Here is an 18,912-nt window from a genome sequence, read left to right as displayed (position 1 = left end):
TTATGCATTTCAGTGGCCTTTTAAGAATATTTTAGGTATAAGAGGAAAAAAGTCGCTGCAGATGGACTGATGACCATCGACTGGTTTAGGTTTTTTTTTTTGTTTTTGTTTTGTCCCCCTCCCCCCCTTCATCTTGTAAAATAGGTGTGTGGCTTAATACATGCAAGCTGTGCTGTGACTACAAACCACTGAAGAGTTCATTAAAATAAACTTGTACATTGTAAAGTTCTCGTGTCTATTTTCTTCTCCTCGGGCATTTTTGTTGTCTTTGTGTCCGTCTATGTGCGTGTGTGTGCCTGCTCTTGAGTCGTCTCACTGTCGCAGTACTGCTTTACAACACTAGATGGCGCGCCGCATTGCAGACGACCAGTCGGGTGCATTTGCATCATTTTGAATGGATGGAGGTTGCTGCAAGAGTTAAGTCTCTATGTAAGCTAATTTACGTTACGTTAAGATTTTTGATTATATTTGTTTTCTTCAATATCATGCAGGAATAAAGTCAAAGTTAAACGGCGATAGCGAACAAAAGGATTGGCAGGTTGGGAGACGCTGGCGACGCCATCTTGGTTCTTAACGTTGCAGGTTTCCCCTCGAAACAGCCAATCACCTGCCAGACCCGGAAGCCTCTCACCAATCATATCCTTGTCCGTGCACGTACTTATTTACGTAATTGCGCGCACACCTGACGGATAAATTACGTCCAAAGTCGTACTGAATATTTTTATGATTGTTTCTATGGCTTGATTTGGTTGTGTAAAATTGTAAAGCTTCACACAACCACTGTAACATCACACAGTTAATAGACAGCACAACATAGGATACAAAGAGATATTATATAAATTGAAAATTATAAAGTAATAAAATCATGATGGGAGTGATTTAGTAACAAAATGCAGCCTCTAGTATTGATTCTAATAATAATAGTGCCTTCCTCCCTTCTCCTGTAGAAACTGAAGAAAAAAAAACAAACCCAAAACGGTTATTAATTGTTAATTTATCATTTCGCCACATTTAACACCAATCTGTTGTAGCCGTAGAGACAAATTACACCGAAGATACAGTATGTCACGTATGACAAACAAACAAGCTGGCTGGGTGTGACTCGTCTGGTCTGAGCTCTGTTCAGTCTTCAGATAAAGCCGTGGGGATAAGCGCTGGAATGTTCTATAATTACTCAGAGTCATGCTAAAGACTCTCACTTTGCCATTTCCTCTCGCCGGAGAGTTTAAGATTAGAGTCTAAAAGAACTCTGACAGATGATAATTTTCTTTCATTATTATTAGATTTGTCTCTGTATGAGACTTATTTTCATTTTTCCTCCATCACACAGGATAGACTCATGTTGCCTACAGGGATTCTAAAATAAATCAGTGTATTCTGCTTTCACTCAGCTGCAAAATCTCAAGTGTACATTTGAATACTTATATTTTGCTGCATTTCATAAATTCAAACTAATGTTTATCAGTGTTACCGTTCCATACCAATGATTTTCAAAGTGTTATCTCTAAACAATTTTGTAGACAGATTTTCTGACATTCTAGGCAGCGATAATATAATCAACTTTCATATAACTGGACCGCAGGAGTGTTTGCCATATTCCACCTGCCTCACTGTGGCCTTCATGCCTGCGGGGAGGGACCTCCTCATGGTAAGAACAATAACTATTGCCCAGTGCTATTTTTAAGAAAGTATAATGTAGATTTTTTGATGCAATGTACTCCCCACTATCAGTATGGCTGCCACTGCCCTTGACCAAGGCACAACTGTAGACCTGGGATTGGCCCCCCGAGCGCCACAAACACAGAGGCTCAAATTTCCCAGCAGGGATTAACAAAGTTTAAATTAAACCAACTTGGATTTAGCTGACTTGGATGCTTCCCACATTGTGTGCTGCTGACTCAGCAACACAGATCAGGGGGGAGGGGGAGGGGAAGAGGTTGGCACCCACGACCACCATCGCACCATCATCAGCTACAGATGGCGCCCTGCAGATGGCACTGGGACAAGACCGGGAGCCGTTACAGGCCACAGAAGGGGTAAGGGGCGGACCTGGAAATTGGGGGGTGCACAACGTCCTTCAACAATCACATGTGGTTGTTTGATCTACTTATTAAAAAGTTGTCTTTCCTCTGATAATTCTATCTAAAGAAAAACACATTTCAGCAGTAAAACAGTGTCAATACTACTTCGTTATTTGGGCGTAGGAAAAGATTTCTGATTTTGATGTTTTTACTTTGTTCTCTGTCCCGTAGATGAAATGGAATCTTCCATGGATAATTCCACAGTGATTCCTCCTCCTGTCCTCCTCACCTCGTGGGCATCAGGATGACCTCACCCGGACCGTCGCTCCCTGCATTTGACAGGAAATGCGTCAAGTTAAAGCACTGTTGTCCCTCTCTTTAACTTCCTTCCTTCTGTTGACGCTGCAGAAATGTGCAGAGCTCCAGTGGCTTCATGGAAGACAGAGAGGGTGACCGGAAGGTCACCAGTTCAAATCCAGGATGATCTGTGAATTAGCAATATTACAATGGAAAAGTCTATAAATTAGCAAATCCTGCATTCTCTCAAGTTTCCGTAAAGGTATTAGTATAGTCAAGTAAAACATACAGTATATTGTGAACAATCGAAGTTATTGATTCAACCCTTCTACTTCTTCTCCAGAAATGCTGACTTGTGGCGCTGTGCAGGCCGCCGCGTCCATCTCTGCAGCGGCAGCTGGAGCAGGAATCTTCTCTTGAATACTCATTTACACTTGGATAAACAATTCCATGGTGGAGTGAATGATCTCAGCCGGGCTCCACGCTGTAGTATCGGCCCACTAATAGCTCCTGACTGAACCATTACTCTCTAATAAATGCAACGCCACTCACAGATTATTATCGTGCAGTATGCTGTATTACTGTTATTATCACGCAGTATGCATGACAATGATATTTATTTAATAGCTTCTATAGAGGGTGTAGGGATACATAAATGCTTGCATTCTTTCCCATATCGCCATGTGGAAACGCATTACAAGAATGCTGTGGGATTCTTTCACAGCGTTTGTGTTGGCACAGTAGGGAAACACTCAGCCACAAACCTTATTGCCCTCTCGCTTTTTTCTTGTGGAAAGCAGACAGAAATATGCTAAATATGCGGCAGTGTGACCCGAGTCCATAGATCAGGGTTTATTTTGGGGAGAGAGGCGCCTCACTCACTCACTCCCTCCCTGCACTCCACCTCCATTTTCTCATTATCTGGAACAGGGTTGGCACATGTTGAGATAAAGCCTGCGTCTCCTGCCTCCCACTCACCCACGAGACATCGTGTGTCACATTTTCACTCCTCTGTTGTAAATTACTCAAGCTCATACCTCCGCCAAGGCAGAGAAGTCTTCCAATTATGACCCCCCTCCCCGACCCCCACTGAAATCTTTTGATCCGACCATGTACAACCAGGTTCCAGTTCCATCAGGTCGATCGATGTTTCATTTTGGTGCATGTTTGATCACAATAGACTGATTCGTTCATCAATGCCCCCTTCAGACTGACTCACTCCAAAATATAATGGATTCTACTGTGGGTCATTGAATTCCATCTGTACCCTTTTGAGATATCCTGCTCGCAAACACACGTTTTGTTGGAAAAGTGATCTACATTATGAAAACCTACCTGAAAGTCAGTGCACCCTTGGGAACCGTCAACACACACACACACACAAATCTAACAGCACAAGGCTCCATACACAGCAGCAGCCTTCAGCACAGTAAAGTTATAGTGCTATTATCCTAGTATGAAATTAGATTCCTGACAGTAAGCACCTATAGCAGGTCTAAATGACCGCGTGGGGAAATGAGGGCCTGCATAGTCGCCACCCCACCGCATTACACACACATGGATTGAATATCACTGGAATGCCACACGAGGTTATTGCAGTGCAGCTTTGCATCAGCACACAGCAACGACATGCAATATGTCAAATTTATTATACTTCCCCTTAGCCGGGATTGTTGCCCGCGAGAGGCAGATTAACTCCAGCAGCAACGGAAACGAGAAAGTCAACAGTACGAGTGTGAATGTGATCTCATTGTGTGGCAGGTGGACAGGGAGGAAGGGAGAAAGGGAGGGAGGGAGGGGTGTCGAGAGGACTCCAGAGGACAAGGGAAGTACTTAAAAACAGAGAGAGCATCTTATTTGACCTTTTCTGGCCAAAATAGAATGTAGGTATCTGGACACGAGACATTAAAAAGTGACCCCCTTAAACTGCCTGCAGGCCCCTCGTGTCCTCTTGAGCTATTTGGACTCATCATCCCACATGCAAACTTTAAATCCAGAGACAATTGTTTTTTTACCTTGGATACCTGTGAGGTGTAAACATCTGCTGAAGTCAACGCTGAACAGGTTTTTGTTTGTTGCTAATATTTCTCTCTGTTTGTTACTTTTGCACTTTATGACCTTGGAGTGTGTTGCAGGAACATCTGAGATCCATACCCCCGCATCTCCACATTCTGTGGATGAAGAGGAGGCATGTCCGTGGGGTTTCAACGCTTAATATTCTCATTCCACATCACCATAAAAAGCCAGGCATTCAACCTGACAACCCTGCTGGAGAGGAGAGGAGATGAGGGAGGAGAGTCCCCTCTGATCAGCGCTGCTTGGGTGACTCATCCAGCGCCTAAGGGAGTCTGTGAGAGCTGCGTGGGAGAGAAAGTTGACAAACCCTTCCCTGCTGGAATGCTGCACTCCAACAGAATGAATAAGATCTATTAATACACCAAAATAATAACAATAACGTTAGATTAGATTAAGATGTACTTTTACGTAGATATATATATTGAGGCGCATTTCCACTATCTTGTTATTCAATCAATCAAATAATGTAGTGTTTAAAGTAAAGTAAAATAAACAACAGCTAGTGCACATGATTCAATTATGTATCTTTATTTATAATGTGCAAGTTATCATTTTTAAAAAGTTGTGAGCAGAAATATTTGATAATGTTAATTTTAATAATTTGTACTAATCTTATAATTATCACAATACATATTAATATAGTTATTACAAAGTTTAGATAATAGTTATTTGAAGTTTAAGGGTGAAATTTAGGCGCTTTCACAGACCTGAAAGTACCGTAAACACCTGTAAAAGTACCGTAAATCACCACGGGCACTATGAGCCCTGTGGGACTATTAAAGGAACACGACGCCGAGTTGCTTCTACTTTTGTTTCGGTCCTATTCGGAAGCGTTCGTGTGTTTCCGCTTTCTCTCCCGGTGTGCCAGAGGGCATAGCGCAGCACAGCACAGCGGCTCCTCCAGCGCTCCACACCAGCGCCATTCATCCGCACGGAGCGCACACACACCTGGACACACCGAGGACGGACCCCCGGACACCGAAGCAGCTCCACGGGTGAGTTTGTACTCGAGTTCACGCTTTTACGCGACTTTACTCAACTTTGTTTCACTTTGGCTGCTGAAGAATTCCTGCCCGAACGCGCCGCGCCGCCGAAAGCTCGCAGCACACTTTTGAGAACCTGTTGATTATTGTAATCCTTTAAAAAGTAAAGATGACGCAGTAGCAACAAAGTGTGGTTTAATTTATCGTGACGCGGACTTTATTTCCCTCCTACCTGCCAGCAGAACCGGGTTGATCGCTTGAGGAATGCGGCGTCATTAGGACGGGAGGAGAGCGGAAAGTTCACAATCAACACCAACAAGTGCGCAAAACTCGATTGGAGGAACTTTTGGGAATCATGGCTACAGGCGGATTTAAACCAAACGCAACCACGGACTTTCTGGAGGAGTGGAAGGCCAAACGGGAGAAGATGAGAGCCAAAATGCTTGGTGACATTGCCGCGGCTAGCGGTGCTCCCACCAACGCCAACAACACCGGCGGTGCCAACGGCAGCCGAGGCGAGACGCGCCACGCCGCCGCGGGCACCGAGCTGCCCAACAACGGCAACCCGGAACGAGGCGCCCCGGCCGGGAACTGCACGTCCTCTCACCCGGTGGCTCGGTCCGCCTCCAGCTCGTCTCTGAAGAGAGCCGAGGAGGAGACGCACCACCCCGCCGCGCACCCTGCACCCAGCACAGCGGGGAGCACCCCGGCGAGCACCCCGAAGAAGGCCCCGCCTCAGACAGACAAGGACTCCAGCCCGATGGCGTGCACCGACAGTGACAAGGAGAGTCCATCACCCGGGAAAGGCAAGGAGAAGAAGTGTGCAGGTCCCAGTGCCAGGAAGGGGAAAGGTCAGATCGAGAAGAGGAAGTTGAGGGAGAAGCGCAGATCTACAGGTGTTGTCAGCATTCCTTCCAATGAGGTGAGTCACTGTGTGTGTGTTTGCGTGTGTGTGTGATGTGACGGTTTAAAGTACACTACAAGGGAAAGTCCCCCTTGTACAGCACCCTGGGTTGCTCAAAGACACTTCAGAACTCAGAACTCAGCAGGATTAGTATTAAACAAATTCATGATCTGGGGCCAATTTCTCATCTTAGAAGAGGAGGATATATTAAAAATACTGGCACAGGAAGTTGTTCTTTCACTTTCCATTACTTAGACGTCAGAATCAGTGATCATATCTGTGATTTGTCTGATTTTGTGTTAATAAAAACTTTTGTTTTTATACTGGTGACCAATATTTTAGTTAGAGTAAAAATATGACTTAAACTTTTGTTTTTGTAAATGAGCTCTTCAAATATATTCTTTGCATGTTATGACAGAGCGCCACAGTGCAGACGGATATTAATGTCAACATACATTTGTGTGTGTGTGAAACGCACAAAAAGTCCATAAACACATGTCTACAAACTCTTCACTGTGGGTGTTTGCTTTAATCGACCCACTGCAGTGAAAGAAATGAAACTGGCCCTCTACTGTGACAGAGAGAGAGAGAGACAAGTGGTGCAGGTTGTGGGGGGTGGGGGGGCTCATTGTTATTGAACATAAATCACGTCCCAATCTTAGTTCAAGTTAAACCCTGTGGTGTAGACGCATGCAGGGACTCTGATATGAAGCCCAACATGCACCCATGACGGTGCAAAACCTGGGGAACTGTTCTGTACCCGCCCTGCTCCCTCTCCTGCTCCCTCTCCTGCTCCCTCTCCTCCTCCCTCTCCTGCTTCGTGTCCCCGTCTCCCTCTCCCCGTCACCCTCCCCCTGTCTACCTCTCCTGCTCCCTCTCTGTCTCCCTACCTTGCTTCCTCTCCTTCTTCAACTCCTTTGTCTCTCCCAGTCTCTGTCTTCCTGTCTCCCTCTCCTTCTCCCTCTCCTGCTCCGTCTCCCTGTCTCCCTGTCTCCCTGTCTCCCTGTCTCCCTGTTTCCCTGTCCTTCTCCCGTTCCCTCCCGGTCTCCATTCGCATATTTGACAGCCACCCAGATCCCGGTGCCCTCGGGGACGCGCCGCTCGGGAACCGGACCAGTTCCTCTGCTGGCTCTGCATCCTGTTATTAGGGCGCTCAGCAGTGCTGAGCGAAGCGGTTTGAAGAGTGCGTTGGTAAGCCAGGCTGTCAGGTCGAGCCGGTGAAGAGGAGGGGGGGGGGGTGATGAATGTGAGCGGGGAGGATCCTGATGAAGAGCTCGACTGATCACTTTGATCTATTTGCTGGAACTCTCTGATCCCATCTGGAGTGCTGAGGTCTATTTAGTGTAAAAACCTGTAAAGTGCAGTGAGGCGTTTCTATTCAGTGGCTTCTTGATTGGTGATGGATTGATCCCCATCACATTCATGTCTAAATTGAAAGATCCAAGTGTGATTTGGTGGAAAGTTTGGTGCAGATCTGAACTCAGGAATTTGGCATTTTTCAACATTTTCTGTTAATCCAAAAACAAATTGGAAGGAGAAACTGGCACTGCAGATCCCACTATGGCAGAAAAATTCCTCAACCTGTTTTAGTTTAGTGATGTTTGAGCGTTGTTGGCGTCAACGTGCAGATCTACAGAATGTTGTTTCCACCCTGACTGGGAGAGTGAGGTATTGTCACACATACAGAGAAGAGAGTCAAGAATAGTGAGAGAAGTTCCATAGATTTCAGTCAACCCCTTAAGTTTGAACGATTTGGATCTAAAACCGCCCCGTTCATTCTTCCGGTCACATTTCCTCATGTAAAGCTTGATGTTTTAGCTCAGGCGTTATCCACATTTCCCATCCAGCCGCTAATTCTAAACAGCTCACATTTTCTAATCCCGCTTTAATAATGGAAGCTTTGGCTCTCAGGTGCCTGATCCCATGGCCTGTGATCCTGTAAACCGCGGAATTGGAAAGAAACGGCAAAAAGAAAAAGGCAGTAGCAAATATGTGCGTATTCCCCTTTTTGTCCAATGTTTCTCTCTGGCCTTCCTGTTGCACATGAAGACTTCGAAACGACGCGAGCAAAAACTCCCCCTCACACACAAGCGCCTTTTGTGCGGGCGAATATGAGCGGACAGGTGTGAATAGGGATGCCTGGGATTATCTCCCCGCTCGCTCTGGAGAGGATAATGGCTGTTGAGGGGGATTTCAGAGCGGCCCGGGGAACCCAATCTTCCGTCTGTAGAGGCTGTAATGGTCTGTTAATAGCGCCGCGCTTTAGCAGGGACACACAGCATCAATCAATACCTCCTCCCGCCCTCCAGGAAGCTGTCTCCTTTCTCTCACGCCCGCTTGCTGCCTCTAGTCTAGGCTGCATTGTGGCCGCTCCTGACCTTTGACCTCCTATACCCACCAAACGCTTTTGCGCAACAGGGCCAGGCCAAAGAGCAAAGTCGGTGGAGTGCGGTTTCTGTTTTTTACAGCCTCGCAGAGTTCCGATGCTTTCCTTGGACCCTCCACCCGGCAGTGTGAACTCCAACTGGATCAGCGGGGTGGAGGCTTCTGTCGCCTGTGTGTCTCTGGAAGTACAATTCGGCGCTAGAAAGTCTGGGAGTTTGCATGTTGTTGCAAGGACGACATGGGGAAGCTTGTTCAGCAGCTTTGTGAATGTAAACATATTGAACCTGAATAGGCAAAGATAGCGTGAGTGTGTGATCCGTGTGTGTGAAAGACCTTGAATTTCACATTTTTACTTGTGATATTTTTGCATTTTATTTGCGTATTTTCCAAAGCAAAGCTGAGGTGCAGCCCGTCGTTCATTTTAGTGTGTGTTCTGTGTCACGAAGGCCTCAAAATGTTACAAAATACAAATGACAAGAACAACAACGTGCAAATCTTTGTAATATGTCCCCTTTATTGTGGCTTGATTTAATTGTCAACTAATTTAAATTGAACTTTAATGTTATTTTCTGGGTTTTTTGACTGGAAAAAACATTTTGATATGAATTTCCTTTCAAGATCGGGGAGAAAACAAAGCAGATCGCCAAAAATTAAGAAATGATCCAAAGCTGAAGCATATGTGGAGGCCCAGGATGATGGATGTGATTACAGTTATGTAACGCATCATGTGGGGTCCCTGTAAGCGAGCGCGGGATGTTCTGGGAATCATACCAGCCCGCAACAGACCGTCGGAATCGCGCGGCCGATCGGGGAAGAATTGCAGTCGCAGCATTTTTATACGATGACAACGATGTGAGGCGGCGGCGGCGGCTGTAGACGTTCCTGGCTACCATTTTAACGAGAACCGACATTGGCGTAACATTCCTGCAAACCGAGCAGAACCACGTGCCACGGCTCGTTACCAGAGGGACCGTCAGGGTTTGTAAAACAGAAAAAAATGTTATGAGGTGCTGAGAGACCCCTGGGTGCCCGTACGTATGGATAGAGGCCAGCGAGGCAACGACCGCCGCAACAGCAGCAGATGCAGACGGCGAGCACTTCCACATTCCCTCCTCCCACTCTGAAAAATCCTCAACTTTCACAGAACGGCTCCGTCGGGACTTCTCCCACTTTTTGCCCGGTGGCCCCTCGTAAACAATGGTTAAGAGTTCAAATCCCCAATAAGTCAACCAAGCAAAAACGCTCCCTGGGAAATCTGGGTGTGAGCCACGCTTGTTTCAGTTAAAGACTTAAGCATTCCTGAAGAACAAGGAAGGGAAAAAGCTTCAAAAACAGCAGCGTGCCCAAATAGCGGATGGCTTACCTCAGCCCGTGATAAAAACCCCGGAGCTGTTGATGTGATGATGTGACCTTGTTTAGAGGAAGTATTTTTTAAGAGCGAGCGCAGAACACACCCCCGCCTAACGCTAATTAACATTCCGTCGTTATTTTGCACCATGGAAACACGAGGCTACTGCTAGAAATACACTTCACGCGCTTTTCAATGTCATTTTGCCGCAAATCCTCATTACATCCTGATCGGAATCCACAAAATATGTGTATGTAGCCGTAGCGTCTCCTACTTATGGAATACCCCTATTTACCACAAGGGGGATCCATTAATCCTATGTACCGTTGTCAGGTGGGAGGAGGAGGAGGGAGTCGACCCCTCCGCTATCTTACAGACTGCTGCTTTAATGTAGTTCACAGGCCTCTTCATCCAGGTCACTGCTCTTTAGTTATGGCTCATAAGCAAGCAGACTGTAGCTTATTACTCCACAGGAATGTCACCCCCCCCCCCAACACTCGATCCTCGACGGCACGAGAATGCACACTCACGCAAAACCTGCGCCGACATCCAAAGAACAGGCAGATATCCTCCTTCTCCCCCATGTTCCCAGTTTGTGAGGGATAACGTGGCGTCATCAGCATATATGAAGTCATTTACTGTCTTTGTCTTTGTCTGTTACGAGGATGTCGACCGATCACCAATGGTAGGCAGCGCAGGCTTTGAACTTAGAGGGCGACTTGTTTTATCTCTGAATGAGTTCATTTTGTCCTTTTTCCAAAATCGGAATTCATAAACTCTATATAAACCTTACTGAATTCAGTTTTTGCATGCTGTGGTGGAAAACATGTTCACTCTCCAAACTTCAGCCTTGAATGACATAATGAATAAATAATGACTCAGCTATTGTTCACAAACAGCAGCATAGATGAAGGATAGATACATAAATAACAAATTTTGTGTCTCTGTCTCAGTTTGGTTCCATCTGGACTTCATGTTTGAGCGAGACATTACTCACTCCTCTGCTACTGCCGCAGAGACACGACGATGGCTGTGTTTGTGGCTAATCATCAACCGCTGTGTGTGTTTCTGAGTGTGTGTGTGTGCGTGCTGTATCCAGGCCCTATTGGTGAGCTATTGTCGGTTTGTGTGCACTCGGATCCCCTACAACGGAGCAGAAATGATCGATTCGGTGGAATGTGCATGCGCAGGTTTTGTTAAACCCACTGTGCGTCAATGTTTAACTCAAATACACTTTGGACCCTCCTCCTCCCCTCTAACATGGCTTTTCGCCATCATTACCAACACACACACTTACCTAAAAAAATGACAAACGCTTCCAGAACCTTACCGTCTGGGATTTGATAGCTGAGGACCAATCAGAATCATGCTTTCATTTTTGGAAACTGTTGAACTCAGCTGCTTGGTTGCAGGACAGTAAATGCACACAAACGCGCACACACACACACACACACACACACACACACACACACGTGCACAGTGGGGTGGTGGAGTGTAAGAAAATACTGGATTGTGTTTGTTTGTGTGTGTGTGTGTTAGTGTGTGTATGTGTGCGTGTGTATAACCTCTTTGTTGGACATGCCTGTGTGTTTGCCGATGGCGGAGGGGAATTTGTGAGTCAGCCCTAATCAGGCCACTCTGCGTGATTAGGCATTTGGGAGCCCGGCTGTTTGTATTCATTAAAGCAGAATTACACACAGTCTGTGTGTGTGTGTGTGTGTGTGTGCGTGTGTGTGCGGTGTTAGAGGCTGCACGCAGACCCAGAGTTGTTAAATGACTCTTTAGATACTGACAACCGGTGCGAAAACTAAAAACAAACAAGCCGACGACATAGATGTCTGGGAACAAGTGTTGATTGAAAAGTGCTGGGCCTTGCAGTGTTCGGAAGGGACACAAACTCAGAACTTCAGCCATTAACCTGTCTGGATCTTTTACATTTTATGGATTAGCTGAAAGAAGGATGTGAGGTCTCAGCCTCCTGATGAACCGTTGCTCCTTGGCGTTGAAAGGAGACACTTGAGGTGGCTGGGGCGTCTAATCAGGACGCCTCCCTAGCGAGGTGTTCCAGGTACGTCCACCTGGCAGGAGACCACGGGGCAGGACTCAGAAAGCGCTGGAGGGATTGTATGTCCTATCCGGTCCTGGGAACGTCTTGGGATCCCCCCGGGAAGAACTGGCCGGGGGGCAGAGGGAAAATCTCAAATTTTGATACATGAAACGGATAAGCGGTGGAAACTGTACGGATGGATAATCAGCTCTCAGTTATATTGTGTGTGTTTAACTGCACAGTCTGCACTAAGCCTCAGTTTATTTTTTTATGAATGGATGCACACCTCTTACACACACACACACACACACTGCAGCTGCGTTATGTCACTGTGATGTCGGCTCAGGGTGTTTCTCCAGATAAGCATCGGCGCTATCTGACGAGTCCATTTCCCACATGCTCCCTATGTAACCGGACCTGCACTCCAGCCTGAGCAACGAGCAAACAAAAGACATAAATTCCGCCGCCGCCAAGAACAAAAGTGTCACACACACACACACACACACACACACACACACACACACACACACACACACACACACACACACACACACACACACGTACACACACGTACACACAGACACAGACACAGACACAGACAGGAGTGTTTGACCTTTGGTCTGGTGTTTTTTTTGCAGTCTCATTGCGTAGCACAGAGAGGACAATCTTCATGTTCACCAACCAAACTTACAGGAATTCAGCTGGAGTCTCGAAATTGTTTAAATGTGCGAAGTCTTCACGTCAAAGAGAGAGAGAGAGTGTGAAATATGCTCTTGTGACGTAAAGGGCCTGTTTGTTATGTGCGTGAGGGTCTGCATGTGTGTGTGTGTGAGTGTGTGTGTTTGTGGATGCCAGGGCTGTAAGAGTGATGTGTTTATTAAGGCAGTGCACGTCACAACACAACAGTGAGGAGTGATGTTATGCTGCCCTCACTGCCCCTCTCTCTCTCTCTCGCTCTCTCTCTCTCTCTCTCTCTCTCTCTCTCTCTCTCTCTCTCTCTCTCTCTCTCTCTCTCTCTCCCCCTCTCCCTCTCTCTCTCTCTCTCTCACAATTTTGCTGCTTCCTTTAGGAATTCAGGAGCTTTAAAACTGCTTTTCATCAGATTTGATGAAAAGCAATCAAAGCTCTAAAGCCCCAATTTTTACATTTGTGAAAGCTTCTTCTTCTCCTGCATGTTATTTTTACATAATTTATAGAGAGGAAGCCGACAGCTGCTGAATTAACGGGGAAGTGTTGCAGGATAATGTATTCTGTCCTCTGATTGCTCGTCATCAGAGCAGCTTGGGGTCCCAAACTCCCCCCCCCCCCCCCCCCCCCCACACACACACACACACCTCCACTCCACCCCAGCTCTCTCAGTGCTCTGGACCCCCCGCCCCTCCTCTCCATCACTGACGCCATTGTTACATTATGCCGGCGTGTAATTGAGACACCTGATGACCTCCAGGTGGCGTCGTGAAGTGAACGTGGAAAGTAACTTTTATTTGCGCTTTTAAAGCCACAATAAGCTATTTTTCTGGATTGGTGACTTTAGGTTTTTGGTAGAGGTTTGTGATGCAGCAAATTAAAAAGTTTTGACCTGATTTTAATGACTTTTTGTGAGCAGGTTGCACATGGGAAGAACGTATTCAAGTTTGGTATCGGTCAGCCTGATGGTGGCGCTGTTATTATTGCTTTGAAATTTCGAGAGAATTCCTGTGTCCACACCCAATGTTCAGCATCTCTTGGAGTGTATTTCTCGTCACAATACGGAAAAGTTCAGGCATTTATATTCCAGCCAGTGCAGAAACCCTGTAACATACAGAGCACGTAATTTAATTTTCTCCACGTTTTTCCTCGGGCTTCTGTCCCTCATTTTGCATCATGTTGTTTTTACTTTCTTCTTCCTCCCCTCCCGGCTAGCAAGACGTGGCATAAATTGATGCCGTGCCTGTTCGTTTTGCCGCCGCCACCGCATCCAAACCTTGTGATTTGAAGTCGGAATTAACGGAGCGGCGGGAGCGGGTTGCTATTGGAGTCACGGCTTCACGCAGAGAGAAAGAGAAGTCCTGTAGCTCCCTTTAACCTCCTGAAACATTTATAGCCAATGAAACTCCCCGGTTTGGCGTGACAGATTGGATTCTGCTCACGAGCTGCCCTCTTTGGCTCTTTCCCTCACCTATTCCTCGCTGGTGTATTTGTGTTTTGATGTCGCTCTGCTGGTGTTTGGCCCTGGGGATGCCGAGTGTGTTTTATTTTGATAACACTCTTGCCATTTCTATCCCACATATTCTGAGGAATAAAAATGCCATATCGCCACAAACGGAGCTGTTCATTAGCTCAGCGTCTTCTTTCAGCCTTGCAGCTCATAAGTAAACATGAGGTAAAGCTCTATTTCGCTCTATTTTTTCCTACCGATTTCTTTTGCAGTCTTTGCTCTTTCTGTCCTCCGGGCGGGATTTGTCTTCCTGGTGTCGGCCCGAAAGGTCACAATCGTGGAGGGCAAACGGTTCAGTCGCACCATCGTTATCTACAGGGAGCGACAGCCTCAGTGTAGAGCAGCTCGGCCTGCAGGGGATTCCTTTGCCGTGACACCAAATGTACACGAAATGCCTCTGGCGTGCATGATGCGTGCAATGCATGATGGGTAGCTAAATGTATGATTTTAATATGCACCCAGACACTCCTCTACATAAAATTCTACTTTTTCTAGGCCTTTCTTTCAGCAGACTGCCGGATGTGAGAAATTGCAGCTTCCTGTTTCCAGAGCGCTCTGCTCCGTGTGCTCCAATTACTGCTCGTGCGTTCGCGTCACGTCTCGCGCTCGTCATCCGTCACGGCAGTCTGGTCGTAAGAGGAAACGGGCTGGAATTCTGCTGGTGAAGGGGCTTCAACCTTTCCCAGGCTGGGCAGACGGGGAGTTCAGGCTGTGCTCTAGCATGACTCATGGTCTGGTTTGGTGTCTGCCAGCCTCCCAACACAATGGGGCTCCGTACACAATGGCCCTGCCTCCCTCCTGCTGGAATGCAAAACATGCTGTAACGGTTTCCGATACTGTATATCTGCGTATTTTGTTACAGGGGCAAGCAAGCACACACACACACACACGCACACACACACAGACATAACCACCATGACCCCGTGTTGATCAGAGAACACAACTAAATATGAAGATGATTAATTGGGGAAGCTTTAAAAATATTACTTACTTACTTGCTAGTAATGTTTGTTAGTGTTAAAAGTTGGATGAAACTCTGGCTGATGCTCTTTTTTATGCTTTTCCGTTTTGAAAATGATGAAATATGCCAAACATTTTGGGAATTTTTTTAATAATGATCAGATTCTTCACATGTCATGCTTACAACCTGAGGAGACGGTGACGGTTGCTATGAGACGGTGTCTTGTGAATTCCCCTCTCTCACCTGAACACACAGGCGTTTGTTGACATCTCTTCCTTATTACAAAGAAGAAACGTCATGGAAATGGATCGGAATGTAATCAAGTTTTCATTCAGGTTATGTAAATGTGAGGAGTTCTTTGGAAAGGAAGTGTTGCTTAGAGGAAGTGTGGTGTCAGTGCCTGGAAGTGGAGGCCCCCGTGGAGCCGGTGACACGTCCCAGCACATAATTCACAGATTCAGCCTGAGGCAAAGACGCCCACATGCTGACTTGCAGGTTTGTCTTACCAAACTTTTGTTTTCCCTCCGTCTGTCTCGGAGGGAAATGCGACACTCTGTACTACGTTAATGTTGCTGCTGAGTAACGAGCCCGTCTGGGATGTCGGCAGAGGTGCTCCTTTGCCTCGTCATTCGCTTTCCCTTGCCTCCCCCTCCTCCCCCTCGCTTAGGGTTAATGGGGGGCCTCTAATTGTGTCCCCTCACTTCGTCCTCCACTTTGTCGCTGGCTCCCCTCTCCCTCCCTTCCCTGGAGTCATTTAAGCTGTGATCTTGCGTGTCCCTGCATGCAGAGCAGAGGAGGGTGGAACTGTGAGGGAGGCTACGCGGCGGAATGCACGCCGCTGAACATCCACGCCACTCTATTGAAAAACATGCCTGCCTCGTGGAGAATGATTTATAATGGGGGGCTGATTTGCCTTTGAGGTGGGTTACATAATGTCAAAGTGCTTGTGCGGTTATGCAATGCCATCTTTGATTCGCCTGTGCCAAAAGAAGATCATTCAGGGATTATTAGGGATCCTTGTCCATCCAGTCGTTCTACATTAGAGGCTGAAATCCTGTTTGTGTTCAGTGAATCGAGAAAGAAGAAGAAGAAGAAGGGCTCGCATTGATTCAGTGATGTTTGCCCAAAGCACAAATCTTCAAACTCACACTGCACATTTTATGGGTTATGGTGAGGGACAGTAGAGGGGACCGTGGCTCCATCAGGATTGGACCCCAGGACGCTGTGAGGCTTTCTCCAGTCCGATGCATCTAACAGGGCCTTTGACAGACCTGTCTCAGTGTATTCTGGAGTGAGGTGCTTTCCATTAATTGGGCCGCGGCTCCCAGCTGGCTTCCTCATTTCACATGCAAAGCTCCGTCGCTCGCCCCGGGCTTGGAGCTGCCCTCCTCTCTCTCTCTCTCTCTCTCTCTCTCTCTCTCTCTCTCTCTCTCTCTCTCTCGCGACGCTTCAAACGACAGATAAAGAACCGTCAAAATTAAGAGCCCGCAATCGGCTGTCGGCGATTATAAACGAGGTGACAGGGAGCATAAAGGAATATCTCCTTTATGTCAGGAAAGAGGGATTGCCTCTCACTTTTCAAAGTATTGAGGTGCAGAGCTCTGATGAATAACCATGATATAAACACAGGAAGTGTTTGGTGTTTTGGATCTGGGAGTTTAGATCGATGAGTTTGGGTTCAGTCTCGTTTGTGCTCTTTGTCTTCGTCCCCTGCATATTTTCCCTGCTTTCCTCCATGAGTGGTTGGGCTTCATCCAAGTATGTCCATTATCGAATACTGAACTAATTCCTCCCCTCAATCTCCTACTTTCTCTCCCCCTCCTCCTCCTCCTCCTCCTCCTCCTCCTCCTCCTCTCACCTAAGCCCCTTTGACACATGCTCTCCAGTCAGGAAAGGTTCCTGCCATTGTTGTTAGAACGTATTGACAAGTTGTTGTGCCATCCCTGGATAGACTTGTGATTTCTGGACACACCGATGACGTATTGGGAAAATGTGTTGGAGAAAAGTCGGATTTGCAGAAAATAATAGAAGGCACCCGCAGAGCAAATACCTCCACCAAGGCTCAGTCAGAGCATTCCTGCAAGAGGTAGTTTGGCTTAAATAAACTTGCCAAATCCAGACCGTTCTCCCTGAGCAGCGGCGGGGGTGTAAAGGTCGTGGGTGTCTTTGGATTGATGTGGAGCCATTTCTGCCCTGCTCAAGAGAGAAGCGGGTCATTTGACAATACCAAGAGTATAATTTCCCCGAGTCTCAAGAGGAGAGTCGGCTCTCTCATGAATAACAAACGGCTCACGCTCGCTGGCCTCCTCTCTGCTTTCTCACCTTGGACCTCTGCTGCGGCTCCTGATATGTCCCACAGAGGTTATTGCAAATTTTCTAAGGCGATCCTCTACGCGGGTGAGACTGTCGCAAAGGGAGTGTTGGGACGAATGCAAATCGACCTGCAACAAGCGAGACACACGTGAGCCTTTTCTCCACTCAGGTTGCCGTGTGTAGATGAGCCGTGATTTATGCCTCTCGCTCCTCACAGGAAGGTGTCAGGGCCCCAAAGCTGCTAGGAAATGTGTTATCCTCCCGCTGGTGTCATCACACACCTGTGTGTTACCGGCTGCTATCTGAAGTCCTCAGTCATATTTGTCATTTATACCCTCTTTGTGCTCTCTTATCCAGGTTCAGCAAAGCTCTGGGATTGGAGGATTGTCACTAATCGCCCTCGGCTATCAGAGCGGCGTTTCTAATCTGACATCCTCACCACTGTTAGAGGAAAAGCGAAAGCCCGACGGGTTGACTAACAAATTACCAATGATAGAGTGCAGAGGAGGATGGGGGAGTAGAGATAACTATCCACATCCTCTTTCTTATTTGTATGTAAATATGGGGAGGCAGTGATGCAGTGATCCAAAGAGTAAACAGGGAAGAGAGAGAGGGAGAGAGAGAGAGGTTGTCTGTGCACCGGGTGGGGTGGGGTGGAGTGGTGGAACGCTGAGGAATGCACTAATCTCACCACTCGGCTGCCTGGCCCTGGCAGCGCTGCCTTTGTCTGCACTCCAGAACCAAAACAAAAAAAAGTCCTCAGCCGTTTCTTACCAACAGAACAAAGAGAGAGAGAGAGAAAAGAGAGCTGGTGAGTGTGGAGAGTTTGTCATCTTCTTGTGCCAGGATGACCCCCTCCCCTCACCCACACACACAGCCCAGCTTGGCTTCCCATTCCCTCCAATCCTCTCTCTCTCTCTCTCTCTCTCTCTCTCTCTCTCTCTCTCTCTGACGGGAATGTTGTGACACGGTGATCCCGGCCTGCTCGGGAACAACAGGCTGCATTCAGGGTCTCCTCTCCAAACCGTCTCACCTGGCCAAAGCTTTGTGAACCAAGCTGCTGGCAGAAAATAGGCGGATGAGCTCGAGCACAACTGCACCTTGAGATCGAGTGCCAACACCCTGTGGTGGAATCTGGAACTCGTTTGTTCGCTTGCTATAGCTTCAATTTTTATTTTCTGCATCCAGCTTTTGCAATGTAGGGATTTGTTTTTACTTTGTCTCTATATTTTAGTATAGCAAGCAAACAAATTGAAGTAGTCTCTGAGGATTTCTGGGATAGATTGATTTCCTTCAGCTCAGGGTTCAGCTCCCGTCGTTGCTCATGGTGCACAGACAACCCCCACTGGTGAAATAACTCATTCAGCGCTTCAGCCGATA

The 18,912-nt window shown here is 47.1% G+C and overlaps 1 protein-coding gene across 2 annotated transcripts in view; it reads left to right on the top strand.

The window, feature by feature from the left end:
• The first annotated feature begins 5,214 nt into the window (after positions 1-5,214).
• Positions 5,215-18,912, top strand: part of pawr (PRKC, apoptosis, WT1, regulator) — a 37,491-nt gene continuing 23,793 nt past the window's right edge. Inside the window, exons 1-2 of one of the 2 annotated variants that reach the window (XM_076153500.1) lie at positions 5,215-5,389; positions 5,617-6,299. In XM_076153500.1, the coding sequence (XP_076009615.1) occupies positions 5,733-6,299 (567 nt within the window). In that variant the 5' untranslated portion in view covers positions 5,215-5,389; positions 5,617-5,732. The remainder of the gene's footprint in view (positions 5,390-5,616; positions 6,300-18,912) is intronic. The other variant, XM_076153509.1, reaches the window with a different exon arrangement.

The sequence above is a fragment of the Genypterus blacodes genome, unplaced genomic scaffold, assembly GCF_046128005.1.
Source record: "Genypterus blacodes isolate CSIRO-AG114 ecotype Tasmania unplaced genomic scaffold, CSIRO-AGI_Gbla_v1 ptg000007l_1, whole genome shotgun sequence".
Taxonomy (NCBI): Eukaryota; Metazoa; Chordata; class Actinopteri; order Ophidiiformes; family Ophidiidae; genus Genypterus; species Genypterus blacodes.
This window is presented reverse-complemented; position numbering and strand designations above follow the sequence as displayed.